The sequence below is a fragment of the Lampetra fluviatilis genome, chromosome 31 (genome assembly GCF_964198595.1).
Source record: "Lampetra fluviatilis chromosome 31, kcLamFluv1.1, whole genome shotgun sequence".
Taxonomy (NCBI): domain Eukaryota; kingdom Metazoa; phylum Chordata; class Hyperoartia; order Petromyzontiformes; family Petromyzontidae; genus Lampetra; species Lampetra fluviatilis.
In genome coordinates, this window is record NC_136305.1 from 587,312 (window position 1) to 612,576 (window position 25,265).

The window sequence follows — 25,265 nt, forward strand, 5'->3', positions numbered from 1 at the left end:
TCAGTTTTATACATACAAAAAAAGGAAAAATATTGGTGTTATCATTTTATTAAAAATGTTATGTGATTGTAAGATATAGAAACATGTTTGAATACTTGCATGCTGATATGTAAGAAACGTAAAATAAATAACTAAAGGTTACATTTTACAACAAGTCTGTTACTGTTAAGGCTCGCTTTTAGGAAATTAAGGCGCTTGTTAGGTACAGGTGTGTCCGTTCAGTAAGAAATTTCCCCTATCACGAAAATTACTCCAGACCTCACTCATTCAATGACCTGGCTGCAGCTGTAGCTTTAGGCAATAACAGCGTTAAGTTTAATATCTTCCTTTTTAAGTAAATGGAGGCTGTCACTTCCATTATTTTAAGAAAGGCTTGTACCAACATTCACAAAGGTTGGCTGTGGCAATATTCTAATACTAAATAACCAGTCTCAAAATGTATTGCTCACAACAGAATGGCATCAGTCTCAACAGCGGCATGTTCAGATGTGGAATTTCCGTGTTCCATTTTTATGCATCAGTTATTACATTTAAAACCTCAGTCTTGGCTCATCTATGAACATGTCCACTCTGCCTACTTTGCAAGCCCTGCATTATCTCCCCACTTATGGTTTTCTCATCTGTTGACTTTAAAATAAAAGTGAACAAAACATAGGTGGTTATCTCATCTGAGGAATGGTGCGCAATCGTGTAATTCCATTATAAATCCAAATTGTTAAGAATATTTATGAGTTATGTTTTACTTGGAAGTATAACTTTAATAGAATGTAATCTATGCATTGGCAAAGGTAATCTTTTAAACGTGACAGGGGTTAATGACAAGAATTTTGGCATGAAACGTATACATGGCCTGACCCAAAACGTAGGGGGTCATATATTGGAATGTTTCATTCACTTCGTTGTTGGCTTAAATAAAGGGACTACATTTTTGTGTCTGACATTGCAAGGTTTGGACGCAAGGTGTGTTTTTCCTTTGCAAGTTTAAACAAACGCTTTTAAGAAGTTGTCAGCAGCTCCCATTGGCTGCGTTTCCGTTAATTTTCTAAACACAAGTAGGGCCCTGCCTTTTGTATTATGTAATCGAAATGTTTTATTGCCATTTTCACTGTGCTCATGAAATTTAAGATCAATTGTGAGTCATCACATTATAGATGTGCATTTTACGTCTTCATTTAGCTTATTAAAACTTACATCTTAGTGGACGCTGTTTTGCTTCTTGGGTGAGTTGTATAGGGAGCTTAACTTTTGACAAAATCTACAGGAATTGCCACACGAACAGATCTTTGAACATGGATTCAGGGCTTCTGAAATATGTGGGCATTTGTATATACAGTAAATAAAGCCAGAACAGTTTTCCATTTATTTGAAATGTGTTAATTCTTTGAAGATCTCCGCCCTTTCAGCAAGTGTTTCATTTGATGTATGGCTTTTCAGAATGTTGGTATTTTGTCTGAGGGCTTTGCATACATTTTACTGAGATTTTGATAATACCGTAATTGTAGATTTTATATACAAAAAAAATCTGCCTTTTTCAAGTTTTCTGTCTTATCATGTAGACTCTTTTTTTGACTGGAACTGTAATACCGACTTTAAAATAAAAGTGAACAAAACTTCAAATATCGTCACACTTTTTTAATGCTTTTCTACTTATGCTAAGTGGTGTTTTTTAACGTTTGCGTTTGTTTGTGCACAAGGCAAAGTGACGTTTGAACTAACGTGGTAGTAATTACCACCAACCCCAAATTTGGTGTTAATTGCACAAGTTTAATATGCATGTGCACCCCTGTTGTCAATCCACTGCTGGATGAGGGCTACCCCACGTCGTGCAGGTAGTGAAATGTTATTTGACCATTCTTCACCTTCGTGAACAGAACCGTTGGGCCAATGTTGGCCCAACGGTTCCAATCTCATGCCCAGCGTCGCATGTTTACTGGGACGCTGGTCAGTGCGGCTTCATAAAGGTGTACAGCATAGACATGGGGACCCAGAAGTGCAGCACAACAATGGACTTTGCTGAATTAGCCTCTGTTGCCCACTTTGTAGCCCTGTAGTAACCTGTAACAACCTGTTACGCATGGTGGTCGGTCACCCATTCATCCACGAACTATCCAGGCTTGCTTGGCTTGGTTCATTCCTGGTGCTAACACTGTAACAATTTATTTTTAGTTCCTGGGTAGTAAGTGTTATGTCCTAATTGCTTATGCCTCAAAAGTACAAAAAATGGCTATTATTCCCCACAAACTTTGCTTTTGTGACCAGGACAGTGATATTTAGAAATTTACATATTTTCAATCCTAAAACGGGGGAATTTGTGTCTTAGTTCACATAAAGTCAGAAAAAACGACATGAATGAAAATGAACATGTATTTATACTAAAGTAATAAAAAAATGACTACAAAAGATTTAGAAGTGAGTAGATGGAAACATCACAGCCAGTTATGACTTAAACTGGTTGATGACGTCCTTTCAATGATTACCGTATTCGTCGTCCACATAAGGCAGATTTTAAACACGGGAGGACCCCAACACTTCAGCCGTAGCTGATCATTGTTTTAATGCGGTTGGCTCACGAAATTGATTTCTCTAAGACGAAGGTACGTTGCAAGGCCACTGGCTATCAACAGTGATTCGTTCATGAAGCCATCCATATTTACAGACATACACAATTTCAACCGAGAGGATGGGTACAAACTCAGCGATCATTGGAAGGACGTCAACTACCAGTTTAAGTAATAAATGGCTGTGATGTTTCCATTTAGTCACCTTCCAATGTTAGTTGTTATTTTACTAAAGATGGGATAAGCAATTCCAGTCCCTGCGGTGTCGCCCCTGCGTTGGGCGTACCACAAGTTGTTAAGTTCTCCACGGCTCATGCGTCTACCCTTTTCTTGCTATCCGATCTGACATTTACATAACCATCTCCGCTTGTGCTGGCCCCAGGGCACTTCTACCCATCCACTTCGTTCTGATACCAGGACGCTTGGGCTACGCCCATTATAAACCTTGAAAACAGCTTCCCTTTAGTGGCTCCCCCCCCTCCCCTTTCTCACCTGATGACAATTGCTTGTGTTGCGATCGAAACGTCATTATTTTTGTTTACTTTTTACTATTTTTTTACTTATCTGTAGTGGTTTAACGCGCGCCAAGGGGGGTAATTGTACACACGTGCGGGTTGGGAACAGTGGGGTCGAATCGGGACATGCTGCTGTTGCTGGGGGCCAACGAGTGAGTCAGAGACGGCCGGTTTGGCAATTATAGTGCAGGGCAGTGATTGGCCGGTTGTTGTTGTTGAGTACAAAGTGGCGCCTCCAAGTCTGGGAATAGAGACAGGTGGCAGCAGGGGCCGGGGGCGCGGGGGGGAGGGCAACTAATTAATTGGGAATTAATGAGGAGGGGGATAAATAAGGGAGCGTCAGAGAAAGACGGGGAGTTGTGCTGGGAGCTGGACGCAGTTGGTCGAGGCAGAAGAAGAAGCATAAAGTAGCAGTAGAGAGAAGCATAGAGTAGCAGTGGAGAAGAAGAAGCATAAGGTAGAAGTGGAGTAGAAGAAGCATAGGGTAGCAGTGGAGAGGAAGAAGAAGTGTAGGGAAGTAGTGGAGTGGAAGAAGACGTATAGGGTAGCAGTAGAGACGGGGAAGCCGAACGAGAGTGATAGTCGAAGTGAGACAGGGAAGCCGAATGAGAGAGACAGACGGAGAAGCCGAGAAAGAGCGACGGCTGGAGTGGGACAGGGAAGCAGAGAAGGGAGTCGGGAGAGAGGGAGAGAAAGAGGGAGGAATGGAGCGAGCGAGGCCCGGCGGGGCGTGGCGAGCGAGCGGAGATAGTGTTAAAGAATGGCGGCGAAATGTACTGTGTTGGACAAATAAAGTGATGACAGAAACGAAAGAAGTTGTCTGCGTAAAGTTCAGCACTACACCTATCTACGTGACTTACCGAAAGACCCAAAGAATATGAATTCCTGCAGTCACGAAAGTCAAGATATAATCTCTAACACATTAGCCATGGGTGAAATAAATTTATTTTTGTAGGATGGTACAGAGTCGAAAAGAGAGCCATGAAGTTCGCTATCCCAGGAATTTGGAGGGAACCCACTGACCACTCAAGCAACTGCTACTTCTGCATGGTGGACCCTTCCAAACGTCGGACTGGCAAGAATGCACCTGCTATCACGTATCCAGACCTTCCTTCATCCATCGCCCCGGTGCCACACTGGCATGAGCTCCCCGTACCCAATCCACCGGAGAGAGAGCAGCCATCTTTAGAAGAGAGCAGCAAGTCAGAGAGCGAGGAAGATGTAGATCCAGATGACAATTTCAGAGGTGGAGCTGAGGAGAGAAACCCATACTACCCCCAACCAAAAAGATCTCAATGACTTGATCAGAGATCTTGGTCTCAACAAGTGCAATGCTGAGCTTTTGACGTCTAGGCTCAAGCAGTGGAACTTGTTGGATGAAAGTGTTTGCAACTTCTTCACCCGTCAAGATGGGCTCTGCTTCTGCCACAATGTGACCAGTCTGTTTGAGGCCATCGGAATCACCTGTAACCAGAATGAGTGGCGCCGTGCTGCTCCATAATGGTAACAAGGACCCATCTCTTCCCATGGCTCACTCGGTGCACCTCAAAGAGGATTACAACAGCATCCAGACCTTGCTGGATGCCTTGAAGTATGATGAGTATGGCTGTGAGGTCATCGGAGACTTCAAAATGGTGGCATTCCTGATGGGTGTCCAAGGCGGTTTTACCAAGTTTCCCTGCTATCTTTGCCTTTGGGACAGCAGGGACACCAAGGTGCACTACCACATGCGGGACTGGCCACAGCGGACCGAGTTCTCTGTGGGGAGGAACAACGTCAAGTGGGAGCCACTGGTGGACCCCCGGAAGGTGCTGATGCCACCACTGCACATCAAATTGGGCCTTATGAAACAATTTGTCAGAGGTGTAGATAAGAAGTCGGCAGCCTTCAAGTACCTTCAAGACTTCTTCCCTAAGCTGTCTGAGGCAAAGGTCAAATACGGTGTCTTCGTCGGACCACAGATAAAGAAGATCCTGGAGTGCGATTAATTTTCTAAGAAGCTTACTAGTAAGCAGAAAGCGGCTTGGAACAGCTTTGTCGCAGTGGTTCGTGGCTTCCTGGGCAATCACAAGGTCGAAAACTATGTGGAGCTGGTTGAGACTCTGGTGAAGAACTACGGCACAATGGGCTGTAGAATGTCCGTCAAAGTCCATATCCTTGATGCTCATCTTGATAAATTCAAGGAGAACATGGGAGCGTACTCGGAGGAGCAAGGCGAGCGCTTCCACCAGGATATACTGGACTTTGAACGCCGCTACCAAGGACAGTATAATGAGAACATGATGGGAGACTACATTTGGGGGCTGATTCGTGAAAGTGATTTACAGTATAATCGTAAATCTCGAAAAACTACTCAATTCTAAATCTTTTGTAGTAATTTTTGTTACTACTTTAGTATAAATACATGTTAATTTGGATTCATATGTTGTTTTTTTCTGACTTTATGTGAACGAAAATACACAAATTCGCCCGTTTTCTCATTGAAAATAGGTACATTTCTAAATATCACTGTCCTGGTCACAAAAGCAAAGTTTGTGGGGAATAATAGCCAATGTCTATGCTTTTTAGGCATAAGCAATTCGGAAATAACACTTACTACCCAGGAACTAAAATTGTGTACCAGTGTATTTGCTCAGAGGTCAAAGTCAATTCCTCTGCTGCGGAACGTGTGCAGACGATATGACGTCACTGCGCATGTGTAGAATGACGTCATGCAACACTATGGGGTGACGTCATTCTGCGGGATTTTGGCGCGAATCTCACATTTTGAGAAACCGCGACGATGATGGAGTCAACGACCCTCTCCTGGGGAGCCACGGCGGGCGCGCTCGCTCACCTCGAGGAGCTCTTGGGATGCGCGCTCTGGTGAAGTCGCTGAGATGTTCAGTATTCATTCGAATTTTGACCGAGGCGTCCAAATGGCGAGTTGTTTTGGGGCGGGGAGGAATCGCGGCGTGCCTTCTCGCCTAGTTCTCCCGCGGTGTTTGGTCGCCCCTTTCCGGCTAAGCCGTAGACACCACGTCGGTGTAGGCCTGACCCGTCTCCCACTACAACACAATCGCTGCGTAGCAAACCTCTATACTGTAATTAGCACAAATGCTCACAAGCCTATTGCGAAAAGTATTGTTGTAAATAGTGAAATACGACTGTTGTGTTTAAGTATGCATAACTCAAACCGCAATACGCTGACGTTTTACCACTTAAGCCCACTTTAGAAGTTAGTGCGATGTCTATGAAACGCAAATTACATTTGTATTAATTTTTGACTCCACGATTAAAGCCCACTGGGCTACCCAACTTTCGTCATTCTCATCCCCACTGACCACCGTGTTGTCTAATAACCTCTGGCCAGCACGGTGGAGGAAGGCCGCCACCCAGCAGTGGAGTGACATAAGAGCTGTACGGTACATGTACTCGTATAACATACCTCAGCACATTGAGAGTATCGATATCGTAGGTATCGCTGCTATTGCTGTAACTTGCGACACGCATTCACCGCACCTGCTCGTGGTTTATGTTGATGTCTATTAATCAGAATGCATTTTGTCAAACATCCCAATGCAAGACTCCTGAAAACGTCTCTGACTCATTGAGGCCTTTATGGATATATCAATGATAATACAAATTACGCCCAACTTACGATTAATGGGGTTTGAATTGCATTAATTGTACTGTCCATTGATGGTATACGCAATAACGGTAGCGTAGTGACGTTTGCATTGTCAATCGAGCTTAACATTTTACCACTAAGTTATGTTTAAAGTAAGGGGTTTTAAAAGCAATTTTCCGTATCTTATCACCAATGCCTTCAACACCAGAGTACGTCACTTGCACAACTATAAGCGTGACATGTCAACTTTGGACGCTGTCACTATCTCTACAAACTTTGCTATTTAAAACTAAATGTGTTATTGCGTTGTTTAACAGTTGAATGTGTTCTTGTATGCTGCTAAATAAGGCTAATATTTGGCATTTTACAGGACTGGAATTCATTACGAACATTTTACCAATTCCTTTTTAAGGATTGTTTTGCATGACAAATCCGAGACCCCCCCCCTCCTGGCTGTCCTGTCTCCTGTCCACCTTGCAGCTCAACTTAACAGATTTGGGAATCTCATGAATCCCCAATTCCCAAATCTTGTTTGCAAAGCGTTGGATTGCAGGCGTAAATTAAGTACCGTACTTAACTGCCACCCTGGCAAATATTTCATGATGAAACAGGGAAAATGCGATCCCAAATAATCTCCAACTCAGCATCAGGGCTTCTTTTTGTGCAGCTCTTTATGTTATCTTCGCGCAAGTTTGGTTGCATTAAAGAGCATGCATTTCCTACGGATTCATGCTTTAACTTATGTCGTGTCGCCCGTCTGCCTTGTGGCTTGCCAGTGGAGGCACGCTGTGTGAGCCGTGCGGCTTGGGAGGCTGTGAACACGTTTTCTGCCGGTGAGTTTTATTGATTTCTTACACGGCTTCATTGACACTACTTTTGTGCCTCCCATTGAACCCAAGCAAAGAGCAATGCCTATGCTCGCTTCCATCTTGTATTTCTTCCATGTCATTGTTATAACGTGATATGGTAGCATTGTTTTGCCTTTCATTATTTTATTCCGTATTGGGATGTATTGTTACTCTTATGATGTAAATGTTATGTTAGTTTAACACGTAGGCTGGTGAATTGCCCGATGATGCTGGATGCAATTACCAGCGAAACGTCATACTAAAAAATTGTAAATGTTGTGGTTTCACGCTTCAACACACCGGTGGGCTAAAGTAGTGAACTATTTGTCTTTTGTCAACGTGACACTTTTTTGCTGATTGGCCGTGTCGGGTGGTGGAGTGTTACGACACATTTATAAATAACGCGATCTAACCCAAAAAGTTGATTATGATTATGAAGTTTAATATGTTCTCAAATGCCAGTCATTTATAAGTTGATCTTTACCTAATTATTTGTATGTTAAACGACTATCTCGTGACTTGTATTAATTAATTACAGATAAAGGAGAATCATGTTTTGCATTAACCGGTCACCACGTGAAAAAATGGGAAAAAACAGTTAACGACTTGCAGCACATTAAGAAATGTCGATCAACAACATAACATTTTTACCTTTTCAACTCCGAAATAAAGGAGCTTCTGTGGTGTAATGGTTCACACCAATGCATTGAACCAAACTGGTTTTCACCGCTTAATTTTTGGAGCAAAAACTGGACCCCTCTATCTTTTCTTGTCATCCTGGTAATAAGTAAAAAAAAAGTCTGCAATCTCTAGTGCAGTGGTTCTCCGGTACCACCAGTGAACGCTCCGCGACGGTCCTCCACATGGTCCTTGGGTTGTGATGCAAACGCAAGTTGATTCGGAAATAATTACAACGTTTACCTTTTATTTCAGACATTCATTAATTTTTTACTTTTGATTTTAAATAAATAAAAAATGAAGTTGTGTAAACTACTCTAATAATAGCCCTACCATAACCCATCTTAATCCCCCCCTTCCCCCAGAAAAAATTATGGCTGCATTTAAAAAATAGTTTTATGTTCCAGTAATATGCATTATTTGGTATTACTGAAATGTATAGAGATCAGTGAATGCGTTTTAACACCAGTGGTGGGGGACTGGGTGGTCCGTGGAAATTTTGGGATCGGCTGAGCAGTCCACAGGCCAAACAAGTTTGAGAAGCACCACTCCAAACCAGTGACACTCGAGGCCACCTTGACCATTATCACTCAGTCACGAGGTGAAACGTCTTATGCACAGCTACTTACTACGGCTGTAAACGAATCTGCACGTCGTCGAAGCAAGGGTTGAGGGTGAGAGGGTTACACGGAGAGTTGGTGATATAAACATAAAGTCAAGATGCACAAAATTGCAATTTGTAAACGTGAGTTGTTAACTAGCGATAAGTAGAGGCGACTACACAAACATTGAAATAGTCCGTCAAGTATATATGAAGGATGCTGAGCAATGTGTATTGTTGTATGTTATTGCTGACCATGTTTGTATTATTTTTTGTACTGTGCTTTAGTGCTTGCAATTAAACAAACATGACGACCAATAAAACATAGCAATACACACTGCACAGAATTCCTCATTCTTTCATGATTATTTTATTGATTAACATGTAAGAAAGACAGCAGTTAATTCTATAAAATGAACATTAAAAAAATATTTATAATATAAAATGTATGCCGAGTGTCTGCTGCTGCTGCTACGTCCTGTACAGCGCTTTGAGATCCTTTATGAAAAGCACGATATACATGTAATTATTCTTATTATTTAACTAACTATTTTAGAGTTACATTTTACAGTTTGTCATTGCGTCTCCATTTGTGTCTCCATCTAATCGCTTCTTGCAAGTTGCAACAAGCGTGAGTACAACACAGGCCTCAAGTTTATCTATGGGACCTTTTTGCCAGTATCCAAATGATGAAAAATATGAATTGGGGTTTACACTTTCTGGCACTGAAACAGGTGTTAAGATGTCACACATTTAATTGGTGTTTGAACATCTTAACACCTGTTTTATTGCCAGAAAGGGTAAAACCTATTCCTATTTTTCACCTAAACTGTAGCCTACATGGTTGCATGAACTATAAACTACACGGGAGCTCTTTTTTTCGAATTTAATATCCAAAAAAGGCCATTTTTATCTAGTTGCACCGTATCCAGTTCATAAGTTTGATTCCCAGGTTTGCACGCTACACTTGCAATCCAGAGGTCGCCGATTCATTTCCATTGCCTGTTGCGGCAGTGGAGACAATGGATGGATGCCACAACTCAAACTCGGGTTACTATGTTCACGGCACAGCCACTCCCCACATTTAATGTGTTATCTTGGATTATTTGCGTCATGATGTACATGTGAATGTTGGAAAACATGAAAAATTTAATGGAATAAAAATGCACCTCTGCAGTCGCTTAAAGCCATGTCCCTTCCTGTGTTCATGAACGAATTCCTCAGGGGTTGCGTGAGCGATCATGTCGGCAACAGCTGCCCCATCTGTCAGGCGCCGTCCTGGGTCAGAGATCTGCAGGCAAATCGGCAGCTTGCCGGCATGGTGACCCTGTGCCGGCAGCTGCGTGAGCTCCTGGCAACCGACACTCCACCCTCTGACAAAGCGTGTTCATTCTCCCTACAGCAACCAGGGCCACGTGAGTGAAACATGCATATATACCCATTTACATGGAGATACAGTGGGGTTATTTTGCTGGGCGGTAGAGGGCAGGGTAGAAACATCTGTTGTACTGAACTAAATTAATCCTGCGCTCGCTGCCTTCACCAACCCGGACTGACCAGTGTGGTGAAGCACGATCAAATTATCCCAAGACCTGCACGGTGTGGAGAGGCACCTATCCATCGTTGGTTGACAATGGGCTGTATGTGTACTCTTTTGCCTAAAATATTTTATTTTATTCCATAGTCTTTTTAATCAAAGAATTCTGTTGAGTACATTGAACAAATACATTTAACAACATTGACCCAGCAGCAATTGAATGTAAAATACAGATATTTGAATCAGAATGTTAACTGTAAGAATTTAAGTAAATTGAGATTACTAAGGGGAAGAGATGTATGTAATTTCATCCTTCAGAGAATGGGAGTGAATCACTGTGGATTAGTCAGATGTGACACTTGTGTTTTGTACACAGGAGAGAAAGATATCAAGCCATCACCTGAAATTATAAAAACGCCGGAACTGACCAAAAAAGCCAATGTGGTCAGCATGCAGTTCAGTCCCCGCAGTAGGCAGGTGCGTTGCCGCATCAAAAAGCCCACTCAGCCACTTGAGGACAAGGAGAATGCCAAGACCAGTGCTGCAGATGGAAGTTACGCATCGGTGTATGACTTCCAATCCTCCCAGTCGTCTCCTGATCAGACACCGATTCATCCACCACAGCCCAGGAAACTAAAAACGGTACGGAAGAGGCTATCGGCTATTAACAAGTCATGGGGTTTTGGCAAAAAGCGGAAGAAGAATACAAGCGAGAGCACAGATGTTGCCAGTACGATAGAAGTTTTACAAAAAGATCCGGCTGACAACCGCCTCATCTCGTTTGGCCCCGAGCAAGTGTTTCTAATCGATAGCAGTAATGTGACATGTAGTGCTGTAAGCGCGAGTGCCACTCCATCCCCGGACGCTACCAGTGCCGTGGCCGCTGGAAGTACAATTTTCCAGTCATTGTGGAGCCCAACGATGTCAGGAGAGTCGGTCGAGAGCAACCCATCAGGCGGAAACTCTGAGTCAGAGAAGACGACAACTGACTCTGCCTTGGGAGCGACGAGCAAGCGGGCCTTGGAGGAGCCGAGCGGTGCAAGTCCTTCAAAGGTGTGGCTGTTAGGCGCACAGTTGACAGATACAACGGTTAGATACATAATTTGATGTTCCTTAAATGCTACATTTTTTACATCGTACATTAACATCTGTCTCATTCTCACTGCTGATCAGCACTCCGTCACTGACTATACATCACTATTAGAAAATATAAATGAAGTTTATTTTTTTATTTCATTGCATGGAATTTAACTCGTACTTATATATGTAAAGTGAGGTACGTTGACCAAAATGCCATTAATCCCTCAAGGTCCAGGGGTTGCTGTGTACCAGTGTAGGCGCTTATTTATTATCTGCTACAGAAAGCAAAGAGTAGCTGGAATGGAAGCATTTTGCAAAAGTCGCCCCCTGGCGTTGGCGGGAGGCGGAAGGCCGGGGGGAGTGTGGCTGGCTCTCCCGGGACCTCGGAGATCCTGAAGAAGAACCGAAAGGGCGAGACACCGCTGCACGTCGCTGCCATCAAGGTGCCATGACTTAAATAATACTTTACCCTTTATTTCCTCTAAAATGAACAAATGTTAGTTACTAACTTTACACATAGAAGCCACGTCATTCAATTTCAAGCACTTGTTTTTTGTTACTTAACATGAGCAGATTATATCCAGGTTGTGGATTAACTGGTATTGCAAAATAAAGACCAAGAAATGTCAAATCTGCAATTCCACGCTAATTCATGCCTTTTACACATGCTGGTGCTATTATTAGCTGCTTGCTAACTCGTGTCAATTACTTTACGAAACAACACAAACGACACATTACACCTTCACCCAAAAACGCACATTATCTATTTTGTAGATAATGTGCGTTTTTACACCCGAGTTAACATGTTTGGCATTGTCTGTTTTTGTTTTAGCCATGCTATCCCTTCCCTCCATTTGGCCCAGATAATTTTGAGTTCACTGGAGCATTTTTGTGTTAAAAGTGTTTTAAGTGCTGATATTAAATTTTGCTGTCATGGTTCGTGAGCAGATCTGAAATCGTGGGAAACTTCACAAGCAAAATGAAAGAAGCCAGTGCAGTAAATTACACTGCAATGTTGTCAAGCCCCCGTTGCCAGGCCCTCGTTTCAATCTGTTGTGTTGCGGTCCACTAATGTGTCTTGTGTGCAGGGTGATATTGATGGAGTTGAACACCTTCTAAAGAATGGTGCAGATCCAAACATCAAGGACAATGCTGGATGGACCCCTCTGGTATGTAGAGGATAAAATTATCGCAAGTTTATGTAAACCTTCTCCATTGTCTAATATTTTAAGCCACATTAAAATTAATGTGTGGTGCTGTTTACCAATGAGGTTAAAGGTATCTCTTATGATACTGTGTCATATTTACTTCTGAAACTATAAATTGGACTGTAGCACTGTGTCATCCTCTACCCAACTGGCTATATCAACAAAAAATCAAATGTTTGAACCTACATACAAGGCGTCATCCCCTCCACGTGGTTTATTTTAATGACGCTTGTGGATGCATTTGTTTCGTTTCATAATTGCTTTATTCTGTGCGCACGCGCGCCCTCCCGTGCCGCCCGCACAGCACGAGGCGTGCAACCACGGACACGCGCGGGTGGTGGAGCTGCTGCTGGACCATGGTGCGTTCATCAATGCTCCGGGCTACGAGAACGATTCCCCGCTGCACGACGCCGTCTCCAACGGGCACACGCACGTGGCTGGCCTGCTCGTGGGTCGCGGGGCCGACCAGCACGTGCTGTGAGCGAGCACGCACAGCACAACCCTTACTACCTCTTTTTTTCCACTGAACCAACCCAAGCTGTGCCGAGCCAGTCTTGTGCCGGGTTGTTTTCCCACTTCTGATGCGGAGATGTACCGTTGACATGACGCTCAATGATCGAGTCCAGACACTAATTAACTGACTATTTTTATTTTACCACTAAGGCCCACTGAGCTATGTAGCTCTTTTTTTCAGAAGCGACCTGACCACAAATTATAGCCCAGCAAACTAGCTTATCATGTGCACATTTATTGAAACTAAATAAATACTCTAAATGCAAGGAGATGACAGCAATAATACTACTTTCATTATAAATATCGTCATTCATGCCAACAGCATCCTACAACGCTGTACATACATTTTACATAAGGACCAAATTTCATATACGCGGTTGGCTACATATGGCGCGAAAGAGGGCCAACACACACGTACATACCAAGTAAATGAAAACCCTCCTGCCAAGCTAAATAAAAAATAATAATAAACAAGTTAAGATATTGCATTAAAAAAACCATGAACAAAAAACGTTTTCACAACAAGATTAGCACCACAAAATATTTATTTACCAACTGACTCCTCATGTCTGGGCTTTCACGTTATTTTTTGTTCAAAGCAAAATGGATTTAATCCTGTGCAGGAACATGCTGGGCTTGCAACCGCTGGACTATGCCAAGAGTGAGGAGATGCGCACGGTGTTCACCAGCCAGCCGTTGGAGCCCAGCACGCTGCCCTTCAGTCTGCCCGCGAGCGTACGTACCCTCACCACACAGCCTCCCGATGCCTCATCTCTCCCCACAGGTGGAGGGCAGCTAGCACTGTAGCGTACAGAAGCTTGTCCGGAATGGCTCAATGCTGACTGCTGTTGTGATCATTTATAATCATTGTCAGCCATTGTCTATCCACTGCTTGATGAAATGCCTTCCCCACGCCATTGACATCCCTCATGGTCCAGGGCTATTGCTATCCATCTCACTCCTGCGCATGAGCTGAGCTCATTGCTCCATCTCCATGATGGGTCATCCACTTGGATGCATTCTCTCCATCGGCCACTATTTCTCGTCTGTATTCCTTATGATCCCAAGCTCTGTTCCCTCATCCGTATGTTCCATATTCTGTCTCTCAGTGTAATTCCAAGCATGCATCTCTGTAATTCATACTTATTTAGCATAATTACAGATATCAATTGCTTAGCATCCGCATGAATATTCAGGTACTGTAGTGCAGCAGTCATAAAACCACAGTACCAGAGGAGACCGGCAGAGGGGGTGTGCTTATATTTATCGCGGCACAACAAGCTGCCTGACTTTAATCTGAAAGTGAGTTGCAGTTGAGGATTGGTCGACCAGAACAACTGGTTCCGGTTGTCGAAAATGTCAGGCAGGCTGCTTTAACACGACGTTCGTAATTGATTGGTACTGTAGTAAAATAGCACTAAAGTTGCACCGAATTTGGCATAGCCAAGGATTTTATTGGAAAGTTATGATTTAAACATTGCATTTAAGGGGTCGTGTTGCTGCATTTAGTTTTGTCCAGCAGTGTCCCTCCCATTATAAACAACATTTACATGTCTGTGTGCACGCACGTCTGTGGTGAACACTGTGAAAGGATCGTGAAATAGTGCCGTGTTACACCTGATACAGCCGCCCATTACCACTGTAGACAAGATGAGACAGTGGAAAGATGATACGTGCTGCTTTGAGAAATAAACAATGCATTGATGTCATGTGGTGTGGATTGATGCATAAACCTATGGGAAAATATTTCCCATCAAATTTCTCAAGCCGCCCATGAATAGCCTGTTGCATTTAGGAATAAGGCAACTGCTTATGGGAGAATCACATATTTTGAACACGGCAAGCGGAGCACAATTAGCCGAAGCAAATGGCTACTGTAGAACCAGTGTGTTTTATTTCGACAAAATAGAAAAGTTGAATGAATACTGCCGTTCCAAGCAGCTGGTAAGAGGGTGAGTACACCATATCGCCGGCAGTACCATAGTTCCAAGTGATAACACAAGTCTTAGTACAATGACATGGTATGTAGTTGAAGCTTGTGGATAATTAGAGTTTAAAATAAAAATTTGTCTGCAAATTATCCCTCACTACGTCTAACAGCTTGTATTTTTATGCATCGACACAGAAAGTAGTACATGCCACCTCACTGGCTTTGAGAATCAACCATGGGTTTGATCGTTGACAATTGAATGGCCTTGTCTTATGTGCTCAAGTGGTTCACAGTCATTTTTACAGAAACATAATAGCTAGAATGAAGGTTTTTATTTTTCAACTATAAATCTATCACCTGTTACAATCTATGCGTGGCGAATGCCTACCTAAGCTGTCTCCATCGCTTGTGACCTTGCGGCATAACAGTCCGTTTTCACATGGGCCTATTTCTCACTTGTTCGCTCCTTGGGCTGCCACTCTGTCGTTAGCCTCAACCATCGGCCATCGTTCCTCCCAGCAGCGTCTCATACTGGAGCACAATTACCTTGGTGGCGTCCTTGCTGAGCCTGGCCCTGTATCCAGACAAGGAGAACGCCGGGTTCTCTTTCCTGGCTCGAGTCTGGGATTCACTTCCTCCGCTCACTGTGCACATCCACCTCTCTCACTGTCAGTGTTGTCCTTCTGTCAGACTGACTTTTTCCTGAATATATTCTCCCACGCCTCTGAATGTCCTTTTTAAGTTAAATTGGTGTGTTATAAAACAATTAATGAATGTCATATACTACTGTATTTATTTTGAAAGGATGTTTTCTATATTATGCCGTTCATGAATATCGTTTTTCATGTGGCTTTGAGCATGAAAAACGAAGAAGATATAGCCCATCCTGAATAATTGCCTAGCCCCTCAGGTAATGACTTCAGAGTTTAAACGATTCGAGGATACGCGTTATATGATATGACAAATTCAATATTTGAAAGTGCAGCCTGTTTGGAATCTACACAAATGTATTCCTTCCAGCCACCTGGCCAGACACATTTCTAGTTTATGTTTAGTATTTAATGGCACGGATGTCAAATATTGCAATGCTACCAAGGGGGGGGTATGGTAGCCATTCTTGTTTGTACTGCATTTTAATAAGATACAAATGTGGATACATTTTCAGTTAATGAAACAATCAGTATTATTTAATGTTTTGAACAAAGTTTAGTCATATTATTTGGGTCTTTAAAGTATCTCGCTTGTGTCTCTTGATCATATTGAATGCGAGTGTTTCCACGTCACCTAACTTTGTTCATAGACGTTACATAACCCCCATTTATATTTCAGGTATATTACAAAGGATATGCATCAGTTTTCCAATTCATAATTTGCAAACTTAACCAGAAAGATAACTTGGGAGTTGGAGAAAAATTGCGATTTTGTTGTTGTTGGAAATCTGGCACATGAGACGAGGTATCTTCCCAGACTATTACTTAGTTGGAATGTCAACCATCTATAAATAGTTTTGAAGATACTTGTCATTATTTGAGTGTGTATGGCCTGCGAAAATCAGTAAAATCAAACTTGAGTCGGGCGTGGGGACGCACGCAATGTAACCCAGCACTGGAGGTAAAGGTTGGTGTATCGCATGGATTTATAAAACTTCCAAACTGTAAGGGGGCTAAAATAGTACAGTACAGCAAATTAGATTGTCAACCTACCTGTACATACCTTAGTGTGTTATATTGTATGCATGTGGTTTCTCTGGCTACTCGGGTTTCCTTCCACACAAAAAGCTAATTATAATCAAATTATCCGATCATTCCATTAGAGGACCCTCCTGAAAAGAATCTTGACACTCGGTGAGGTTGTCCTATATGTATATATGTATATTGTAACGATACTGCTATTTAGTAGTTGCTTCATGACCACTCAATCATGTGCCTTGACAGCTGCAGTGCAAGATGCTGATATTGGTCAATGTGGCTGAAAGACCACCCAAACTCTTGCTTCACAGAAGTTTGTCCAAACCTCACTACGGGTCCTCGCCCCTCTTTATTGGCTTGCCCTCGCTGAACCACAGCAGTGTAACCTGGGGGGCAGCATCAATTCCATAAACATTTAATCGGCAGCATTAAAACTTTCTTCTAAATTATCGAATCGGCTAAGAAGCCTTCCTCTATCGTCTTAGCGAGCCTGATGGCATTACAGTTGTGGATGTAAAGTGTAAGCACATAAAGTGTAGCCCTAATGGCAGCTCGGGTATTTTATAGTTTTTTTTTATTGCTCATGACTCCACAAGGTTACGTGCAATAAGTAACCAGGCAGGTTCTGAAACCCGGCCATGTGGGCCCATCTTCCCTATCTTAGCCTTGAAAGGGACATGGGAGAGACACACCCAGTTTTTATTTTTACGCCTACGATTTGAATAGATTGTGTGGGCTGCTGAAGTGTACCACAAAGCCCAACACGAGATGGAATTTTGAGATTGTAACCACTGCCCAGCTCATGCCAATTCTGAATGTAAGGCAGTTCATTTTACTTTAAAGGTGTATGTGTGTGTGTTGGTATGAGTGGGTGTGTAATATGTGTGTGGGTGCGAGCAGTAACACAGCATGCTGTCCTGCAGTCCCAGTCAACTGGATTACATGCTGTACCAACAGAGTGAATTGTTATCTTACTTGGCACAAGCCTTCTCTCAGTTGACCGTGTCTAAAATGAGCATGCAAATGCCAGCGACATTGAACGTCTCCAATGTATGCATTCCAATCAGATGTTCGCTGATAGCATACATCCAAATAGTTTAACCAGGATAAAAAGGTTAATGCGTGTGTGTTTGACCTGTTTCAGCTTCCGAGTGGTCCCATTGGCCCCATGGTTTTGCTGGACAGCAGACTGTCCGAGCATCAGAAGGAGTCCCTGAAGAGAGTTGCCACAACACTGGGAGGACGAGTCGTCTCCACGTTCAACAACTGTGGTGCGCTATCTCTCACTACAGTCCGCAGTCTTGAGAATTCCTGTTGTTAGCAGAGGAGGTTGGGTGCCTCCCAGGCTGTAAAGGAATGTTCGAGTATTGTGCCAGCACCAATCAGAGCTTGGCTTTGATTCCTGGGCTCCCACCCACGTTTGAATTAGGTTCAAAAGTATGACCTGTTAAGGTTCTCATCTCGGTCAATGATAAATATGTAACATTTCCCGCATCTTTCTTTTTTGATTCCCACTAGGAGTAACGTTTCTCCCAGCCCCCTCGGGTTCCCATGCACGGCTTTCTACAGCTAGCCATCCTCGAAACACCCTTCCATGCAGATGCTCCTACAATTCGGGAAAGTTATATGAGTCACTGGGAGCTGGTCTGGAGGAATAGGCAGGATGCGTCTTCTCCAGTTTCCTTGAAGCGGCCTCTTTAACTCTCGCAGTGTGTACTGCGACACTGCCATTCAGAAACCACAGTGTGGTTCTCATCTTTCCGTGGAACTTTTCTTTGATCAATTCATGTGGTCGGTGAAGCACGTCTGTATCATAGTGACCTTTGATCATCTCCTCAAAGTCAATATGAACTGCACCTTTAGCATACCAAAATTAGGTGCAAGTGATCTTGCCTGCATTGTGTGCTGACTTGGATTTCTTGCGTGTTGGAGAAGTTGGATTTTTCCATTGCATCGACTGCCATTTGGACTTTGGAGTCATAATGGTAAATCCGGGTCTCATCACTGGCAATAAATTGATCCCTAAAGCTGGCCTAGTTTGCCTTCATCAGACCAAGATAGTCATGTGGAGTTATCAGACGCTCCCTCGTAGTGTCACGTGCCAGCATGCTGGGGCTCGTATTTTTAGTCGGCATTCGTAACGATTTCCTTTGTTTCATGTTCTCTAGCGTCATAAATTTTATGACAGCAAGATAATAGATGTATTTGACATTTAGCATTTATTATTGTTTACCTGCAATAGATGACATGTAAATTATGAACAAAGCAGTCCAGAATGTTGTTCCCAAGTTGTTTGGGTTTACTTATGTGGACTATAAGTAGCTGCGAGATCGGTCGTCTCTGATTTTTCTGTATTCGGCTCAAACTTTTTGTACCACCTACGTCAAATTATAAGAAAACTCGGCAAGCTTTTGCACATTTGTAGTAATTACATCTGATGCACACAATGGTCCAACGATTCATTACAACACAATTTAATTCACGGTCAGATTTTTTGTGGAAAATGTTTAATACCATATATCTTCGGGCTGTATACATACAACAGTTTGAATGTACCTTCATTCTTATTTGTGTAGAACTGTAAACCTTTATCCTTTCCCTGTCAACAGCAACTCACGTCATCGTCGACTCCACAATGCAAATTCCCCGCACCATGAAATGCTTCTTGGCCATCCTCAACGGCTGCTGGATTATCGGCTTCCAGTGTAAGCATCACCTGCACGCCTCTCCAGTTGCTCGCTGTACAAACTGAGCGCGTTTGCTCTGAAGCCAGGGGCAAAGCTTGGTTCACCGACTGCTGCTCGTTGATCAGGGAGTTTGCACGCTGCAGCACTCTTGTGTGGAGAAGCCAAGCAGAAATGCACAGTTTGTGTGTCCAGAGTCTTAAAGGGAAGGTCACCGGAGGATATTGTCTAGCTCTGTGTGCAGGGGACATTTGTGGGCTCCATTGTTTGTCATGGGATGATCCCTGTAGGTTTAAAAGACAAACATAAGTTAGTTTCAAAATCTTTATTTAATCGTTCTGTTCTTAATACATAATTTTTTAGGTCACATTTTGCATTTAACAGTTTGTGCCGCCTAAATGCGCATTGTTTGCTATCGAGCACTATGCATAATTGCTTAAGGCGGACAAACGATCACATTTGAGATGGCACATTTTTTTGTATCCTGTATAAATATACATTGAATTAAGTACATTTAAATCAAAGGATTCCTTGTCATCGTCACGTTTGTTTGTTTCAGGGGTGCAAGCCTGTCTGGCGAGGCATGAGCGCGTGCCAGAGCAGGACTTCGAAGTGAGGGGACGTGACGGCTCCCTGCCGTGTCGTGGTCCGGAGAGAGGGAGACTCAACAAACTTCAGCAGGTGATCATCATCATCAACAGCCGTGGTCAATCCACTTCTAGATGAAGGCCTTCCCAAGCATCTGCCACCTCCCATGATCCTGCCGTGCAATAATCAACCTTGGACCTGCATTTGAACTAATTCGGTGAACATGACAATGGCCAAAATGGTCTGTCGTGACGTCGCAAGGGATTGTGGGGGTTTTCTATGATGCCGCATCCTTAAATATCTTAAACATGAGCATGTGTTTCAAGGCATTACATGCCAATGGGTTACTACACAATTATACATTGATTGGTTCTGTCTGTGTTTTTGTTATATCTGGGTATTCGTAGTGACTTGCAAATGGCCTGTTGTACTTTGGCCTGTCATTGTCGGGCGTGGTGGCGCATGCCTGCAATCCAGCACTTTGGATTGGAGACAAAGGCTGGTGGATCACGCACACTTCGCCTAAACTGCTGGCCTACGAGAATGACCATACAGTAAATGTGTTCCTGAACCTATCTCTGCAGACCTTACGGTGTGTAAGATGCTCAAAAGTGTCAGTTTCCAACCACACGCAAAATACTGCTGAAAATGGAAATCGGGCAAATTTTCCTAATGCTGGATCCTGATTAATAATATCCTTGAGATTGGGTTAGACTTCTAGTATAAATATATAGATTAACTTTATATCCAGTAAAAAGACCATTGAAACCATAAGTCTCCTTTTTAATGAACATATAGGTAAAATCTAGAGGTACAGCCCTACAATTCCTTGCTCGTGACACTGCTGGCACAGGGGACTCCACTAGATGGAGCTCTATAGAATCCCTCGAGAGGGTATTTGGCCTACTCTGCACTGGCAAGATGTCTGAGAAGAGGTGAAAATTTTCCACGCTTTTCCCTACCACACATGATCTACCGATTGATCAACTCTGGGTGTATCCATTTAATTTCTGCGCCTGGAGATCAAACCGACGACATCTGGATTACAATTCCAGCGTGCACACAATTACAATTGCAGCAGCATATTTTTTTTCATTAACACCTGGAGATGAAATAACCACAACAAATAGAGAAAAACAAATCCGAATGCTGCGCTGCTGATCTTTTGCGTGAGCGCAGCTTCCGGGCCTCTTCGACGGTTGCCACTTCTTCCTGGGTGGCCCCTTCGACGAGCCCTGCCGCTCCGACTTGGCAGAGATGGTGCGCGTGGGCGGCGGGCACATGCTGTCGCGGCAGCCAAAGCCCGACAGCGACGTGACGCAGAGCGTGCGCCGCGCCGCCTACCACGCGCACCGCCACTCGGACCAGGAGTTCTGCACGCACTACGTGGTGTATGACGGCGCGTGGCTGGGCGGCCGCAGCGGAGTGTCGCGGCTCGGCAAAGTGTGGACCGTCCCGTCTGGGTGGTTGGTGGAGTGCGTGCTCGCGTTCGAGCTCTTGCCGTTTGACGTGTAGAGGGGAGAGAGGGGGGGGGGCGTCGCGAGAGTCGTTGGGTGAACACGGAACAAGGCCTGTGGTGACGGATCGATGTTATTGGGTTGTTAAATTTCGTGTGCACTAAGCCTGCCAACTATTTTTGTCCTTTTGGAAAATTGTCTTTAACTTGGCTTTGACCATTAAGGGCAGGTGATAAGCACCTGGTTGTATGTTGAACTTCTTTCATACCGCACGTAGCCAAACATTGCTAATTGGAGGTTGGCTTTTAAAAAGCAATGATGGATACATCAATTGATGTAAGACGTGCAAACTCTACTACGTTTAAACAACAGTCCACCTCAACCACACTTTGTTCAACATTATCTGTGTCGTTAATCACTTCACAGCTTGGAAAAAAGCATGAGACACAAATCTGAAGGCATGTGATTGCAGTGGGGGGGGGGTATGTGCAGTCCCTCTGATTTTTGTTCTACATTATTGTCACGTGATATTTGTGTGGAAAAGGGTTCATAAAGATCACAAATTGCATACTTCATAGTAATACAGCACTGCTTATCAGAAGTTTTGATTTTGACATCATCTAATGTGTTTTATCTATGCCTAATTTACCAGTAGTAACTTGTTTTGTCTGGGTGACTTTAAAAGTTATTTTGCACCGTGCTAATCGGAGGTGTCTGGATGTCCACTGAGGAGATGGAGCAATGAACTCAGCTCAGGTGCTAGGAGGGAGTGTTACATCTCAAAACTAAAAGTTGGCAACTCTTTGGAGAGGCCTTCATCCAGCAGTGGATTGATAATGGCTGATTGTGATGACAAATGTCTTGTAATTACTTTGAAAATCAAGCTTGCACTTCAATAGTAATTTCCAGCTCTTTGTCAGTCCACTGCTGGATGATCGCTCCGCCCCACTCTGTGTCCAGTCATGGGGGTAGTTGGACCATACCTCACCAAGCTGGTCAGTGTGGGTGGGTGATGAAGCTCGTACAGTACTCTGTACTGAATATTTTCTTTTGATTCATTTTTATGCCTGGAAATTGTCAGCCGACTGGCCGGTTGCCCTGCTGCTGCTGCTGTACAAACCAAAGTGGAAGTCGCTCAGGCCCCGGCAGCGATATCCCACCACAGGCTGGCTGAAACAACTTTTCCAATGGAAGAGTTTGACGGTGCAGAATTTGCAGTGAGGTCTGATAGCAAACATGTTTTTTTGAGGTTTTACAACTGCCAAGGCAACTGGCATGGACAGCAAGTCAGGTGTGAATTGGGTTTTTTTTCCTTGCATTTTAAATATTTTGGAGGTTTTTATCTTGGTGTTTTACTTACTCAGGTTGCCTTGTAACCAAATACAATGTTGGAGCCTTAATGCATAAAATGCATAATAAAACATTTTTTGCGTTTGGAAGTGACTTTACTCATACAGCTGGCGTTTAGACACTGCCCCTAAAACGTGACAAGCTCCCACGTGGGGAACACGGTCATCAACAGCCATGATCCATCCACCGCTGGATGAAGGCTTCTGAACATCATTGCTATTGGCCAGTCTCGTGAAAATAATCTTGTTCCGACTTCAGCTAATCTCATCGCTGCATCTCTGCTAGTTTTCCTCTTGGCTGGATCTTTGCCTGCCATTATCATCTGTCTTGCCTACATGACGTCATCCCTCTTAGGATGTGTCCTGCCCAAGCCCACTTTCCAAACGGTCAATATATCTAATTTGTTTTTCTCTGATGTATGTGTTCGACTTGCTCTGAAATTTAATGTTGTCCATGTGTCAGCAGACAATTTGCAGTGATTGAAAACGTTCCTCTTTAGGCTTTTTTTTAGTTTTTTTGTTAGTTTTCTAATAAAGTAAAAAAAGTACACCCTGCCTCTGTTTGATTCTATTGTATTTTGATCACGGTTTGCCTTCAATCATTCATTGGATGTGCAGTACCTCTACGTATGCCGTGCGTTTAAATATTGTTCCTCCAACTTTTAATTTACCAAGTGTATTCATACTTGTTCTTCGCACTGCCCTGTATACTTTACAAATCACTGGGTTTCCAATTAAAAGAATCCATAATAGAGGGTTTTGGTTGGATCGCGTGTGTGCTGTACGAGTGACGAATTGGCATGTTCTGTTTACGTGGCAACCCATAATAGATGGATGTGTCGGGTGGTGGCAGGTTTAACGACACATTTACGTGCTCTAACCCAAAACCTCTGATTGATGATAAACCAATTAAAATAAGTTCAAGTTTATTTCCTTTAACAAGCTGAGAACTCAATAGACGGTGGCGGCGCATGCCTCTAATAAAAACCGAGGCCAGGGTTTTGGTGGATCGCACAAATGTGATACCCCCTGTGGGCGTTGAGGTGCCATACCCTGGCTCACCATGAGAAGGCAGTAGAGCGAGTGGACTAATCGCCATCTGTTTCTATCGCTACCGGCATAGTGTTGCCCCCTTGTGTGTGTGGGTGAGCTCCTGTTTCCTCCCACATGTATAATAAACAGGTCAATAGGCTGAAAACATCTTAAAATGAATACTTAAGAGTCCAATTCAGTGGGGCTATCTTGCGTAAATAATTAAGAGATGGGTCAGGATGAGTTTCTTTTGCAATCGTGATGGGTTACCAAAATGACAAGCAATTGAAAATAGTGCAACAATTTGGAAAGCAAAAAACTTACATTATAAGTCGAAAATATTGCAGAAACAAATCAACATTAAATAATAACTTGCATGGGTTAACCTATCGTGAAATTGATGAAGTCGAAACAGTGCATAGGAATAAATGTTGAGGTCGCAAGAGTAAGGCTACGTACGTTTAATTTATCAGAACATTTGCAAAAAACATTCAACAGACGCCCATGATCAAATCGCCTGGAATACGCCAGATTTCGGGAAAAAATCGCTTGGATGGGCGACCGCCAATGCATACCACACGGGTTGCAGGCTGCTGCGAGACTGTCGTGGGTAACAGTGCAACAGGGGGGAAACATTATACTGTACTTCTGTGCTCCTGGACTTTAGCACCAACCCTCTCTGGCCAGCGGGGTGCAGTTGGGTCAGATAACCACTCGCGACCCGCGTACGGTGTGGGGAGGCCGGATCGACACAAGCGGTGAAACAGCAGCACGACACAGCACTTGCCAAACAGCGCTAAATGCGAGCAAATGATCTCATTGGATCCTCCCTCGATTGACGGAGTTCCCCTTTGACCACGAGTAGAATGAATGAATGAATTGGGAACGGGCATTGGTGCCGCTAACGAGCCGAGAGGAATTGGGCGTTGATCCCTCCCAAGTGTGGGAGCCACGACCGGCGCTGTGCGTGCGAGGGAAGGGAGCGCGGGGAACGGCGACGACAACGATCTTGGTCGAGTGGCGGTGGAGGGCGGTGCCACGCGGCTCACTGCGCGCTCTCCGAGCCCCGCCGGGACGGACCCCGCTCCACCGCCACAGCCCGCAGCTCGCAGCAGCAGCAGCAGTAGGTGAAGCAGCAGCAGCAGTAGGTGAAGCAGCAGTAGCAGTAGGCGCAGCAGCAGCAGCAGGTGCAACAGTAGGTGAAGCAGCAGGTTCAGCAACAGCAGCAACAGGTGCAGGTGCCTCCCGTGTCCCGGGGCTGTTCCGGGAGGAGGCGGTGGGAGGCGTCGCGCTCTCGGGCCGGGGCACACGGAAGTGCGGCCCGGGCACGGCACGGCTCCGAGGTACGACAGCGCGCACACACACACAGACATACACACACACACACTC

General features: G+C 43.9%; 1 protein-coding gene across 1 annotated transcript; it reads left to right on the forward strand.

Annotated features, from left to right (window-relative positions):
* Positions 1-5,854: 5,854 nt before the first annotated feature.
* Positions 5,855-23,382, forward strand: BARD1 (BRCA1 associated RING domain 1). Its single transcript, XM_078870791.1, has 12 exons — positions 5,855-5,938; positions 7,460-7,516; positions 10,035-10,225; positions 10,724-11,400; positions 11,709-11,870; positions 12,516-12,596; positions 12,940-13,112; positions 13,772-13,883; positions 17,911-18,037; positions 19,376-19,471; positions 20,010-20,131; positions 21,218-23,382. Exons 1-12 carry the CDS (start codon positions 5,856-5,858, stop codon positions 21,551-21,553), a joined length of 2,217 nt encoding a protein of 738 aa, XP_078726917.1. The 5' UTR covers position 5,855; the 3' UTR covers positions 21,554-23,382.
* The last annotated feature ends 1,883 nt before the right edge of the window (positions 23,383-25,265 follow it).

Bases quoted from the DNA above. Each gene is read 5' to 3' on its own strand.
- BARD1 (XM_078870791.1), top strand. From the start codon at position 5,856: ATGATGGAGTCAACGACCCTCTCCTGGGGAGCCACGGCGGGCGCGCTC. The intron at 11,871-12,515 runs GTGCCATGACTT...TCTTGTGTGCAG, and splicing joins TGCACGTCGCTGCCATCAAG to GGTGATATTGATGGAGTTGA. The intron at 13,884-17,910 runs GTACGTACCCTC...GACCTGTTTCAG, and splicing joins CCTTCAGTCTGCCCGCGAGC to CTTCCGAGTGGTCCCATTGG.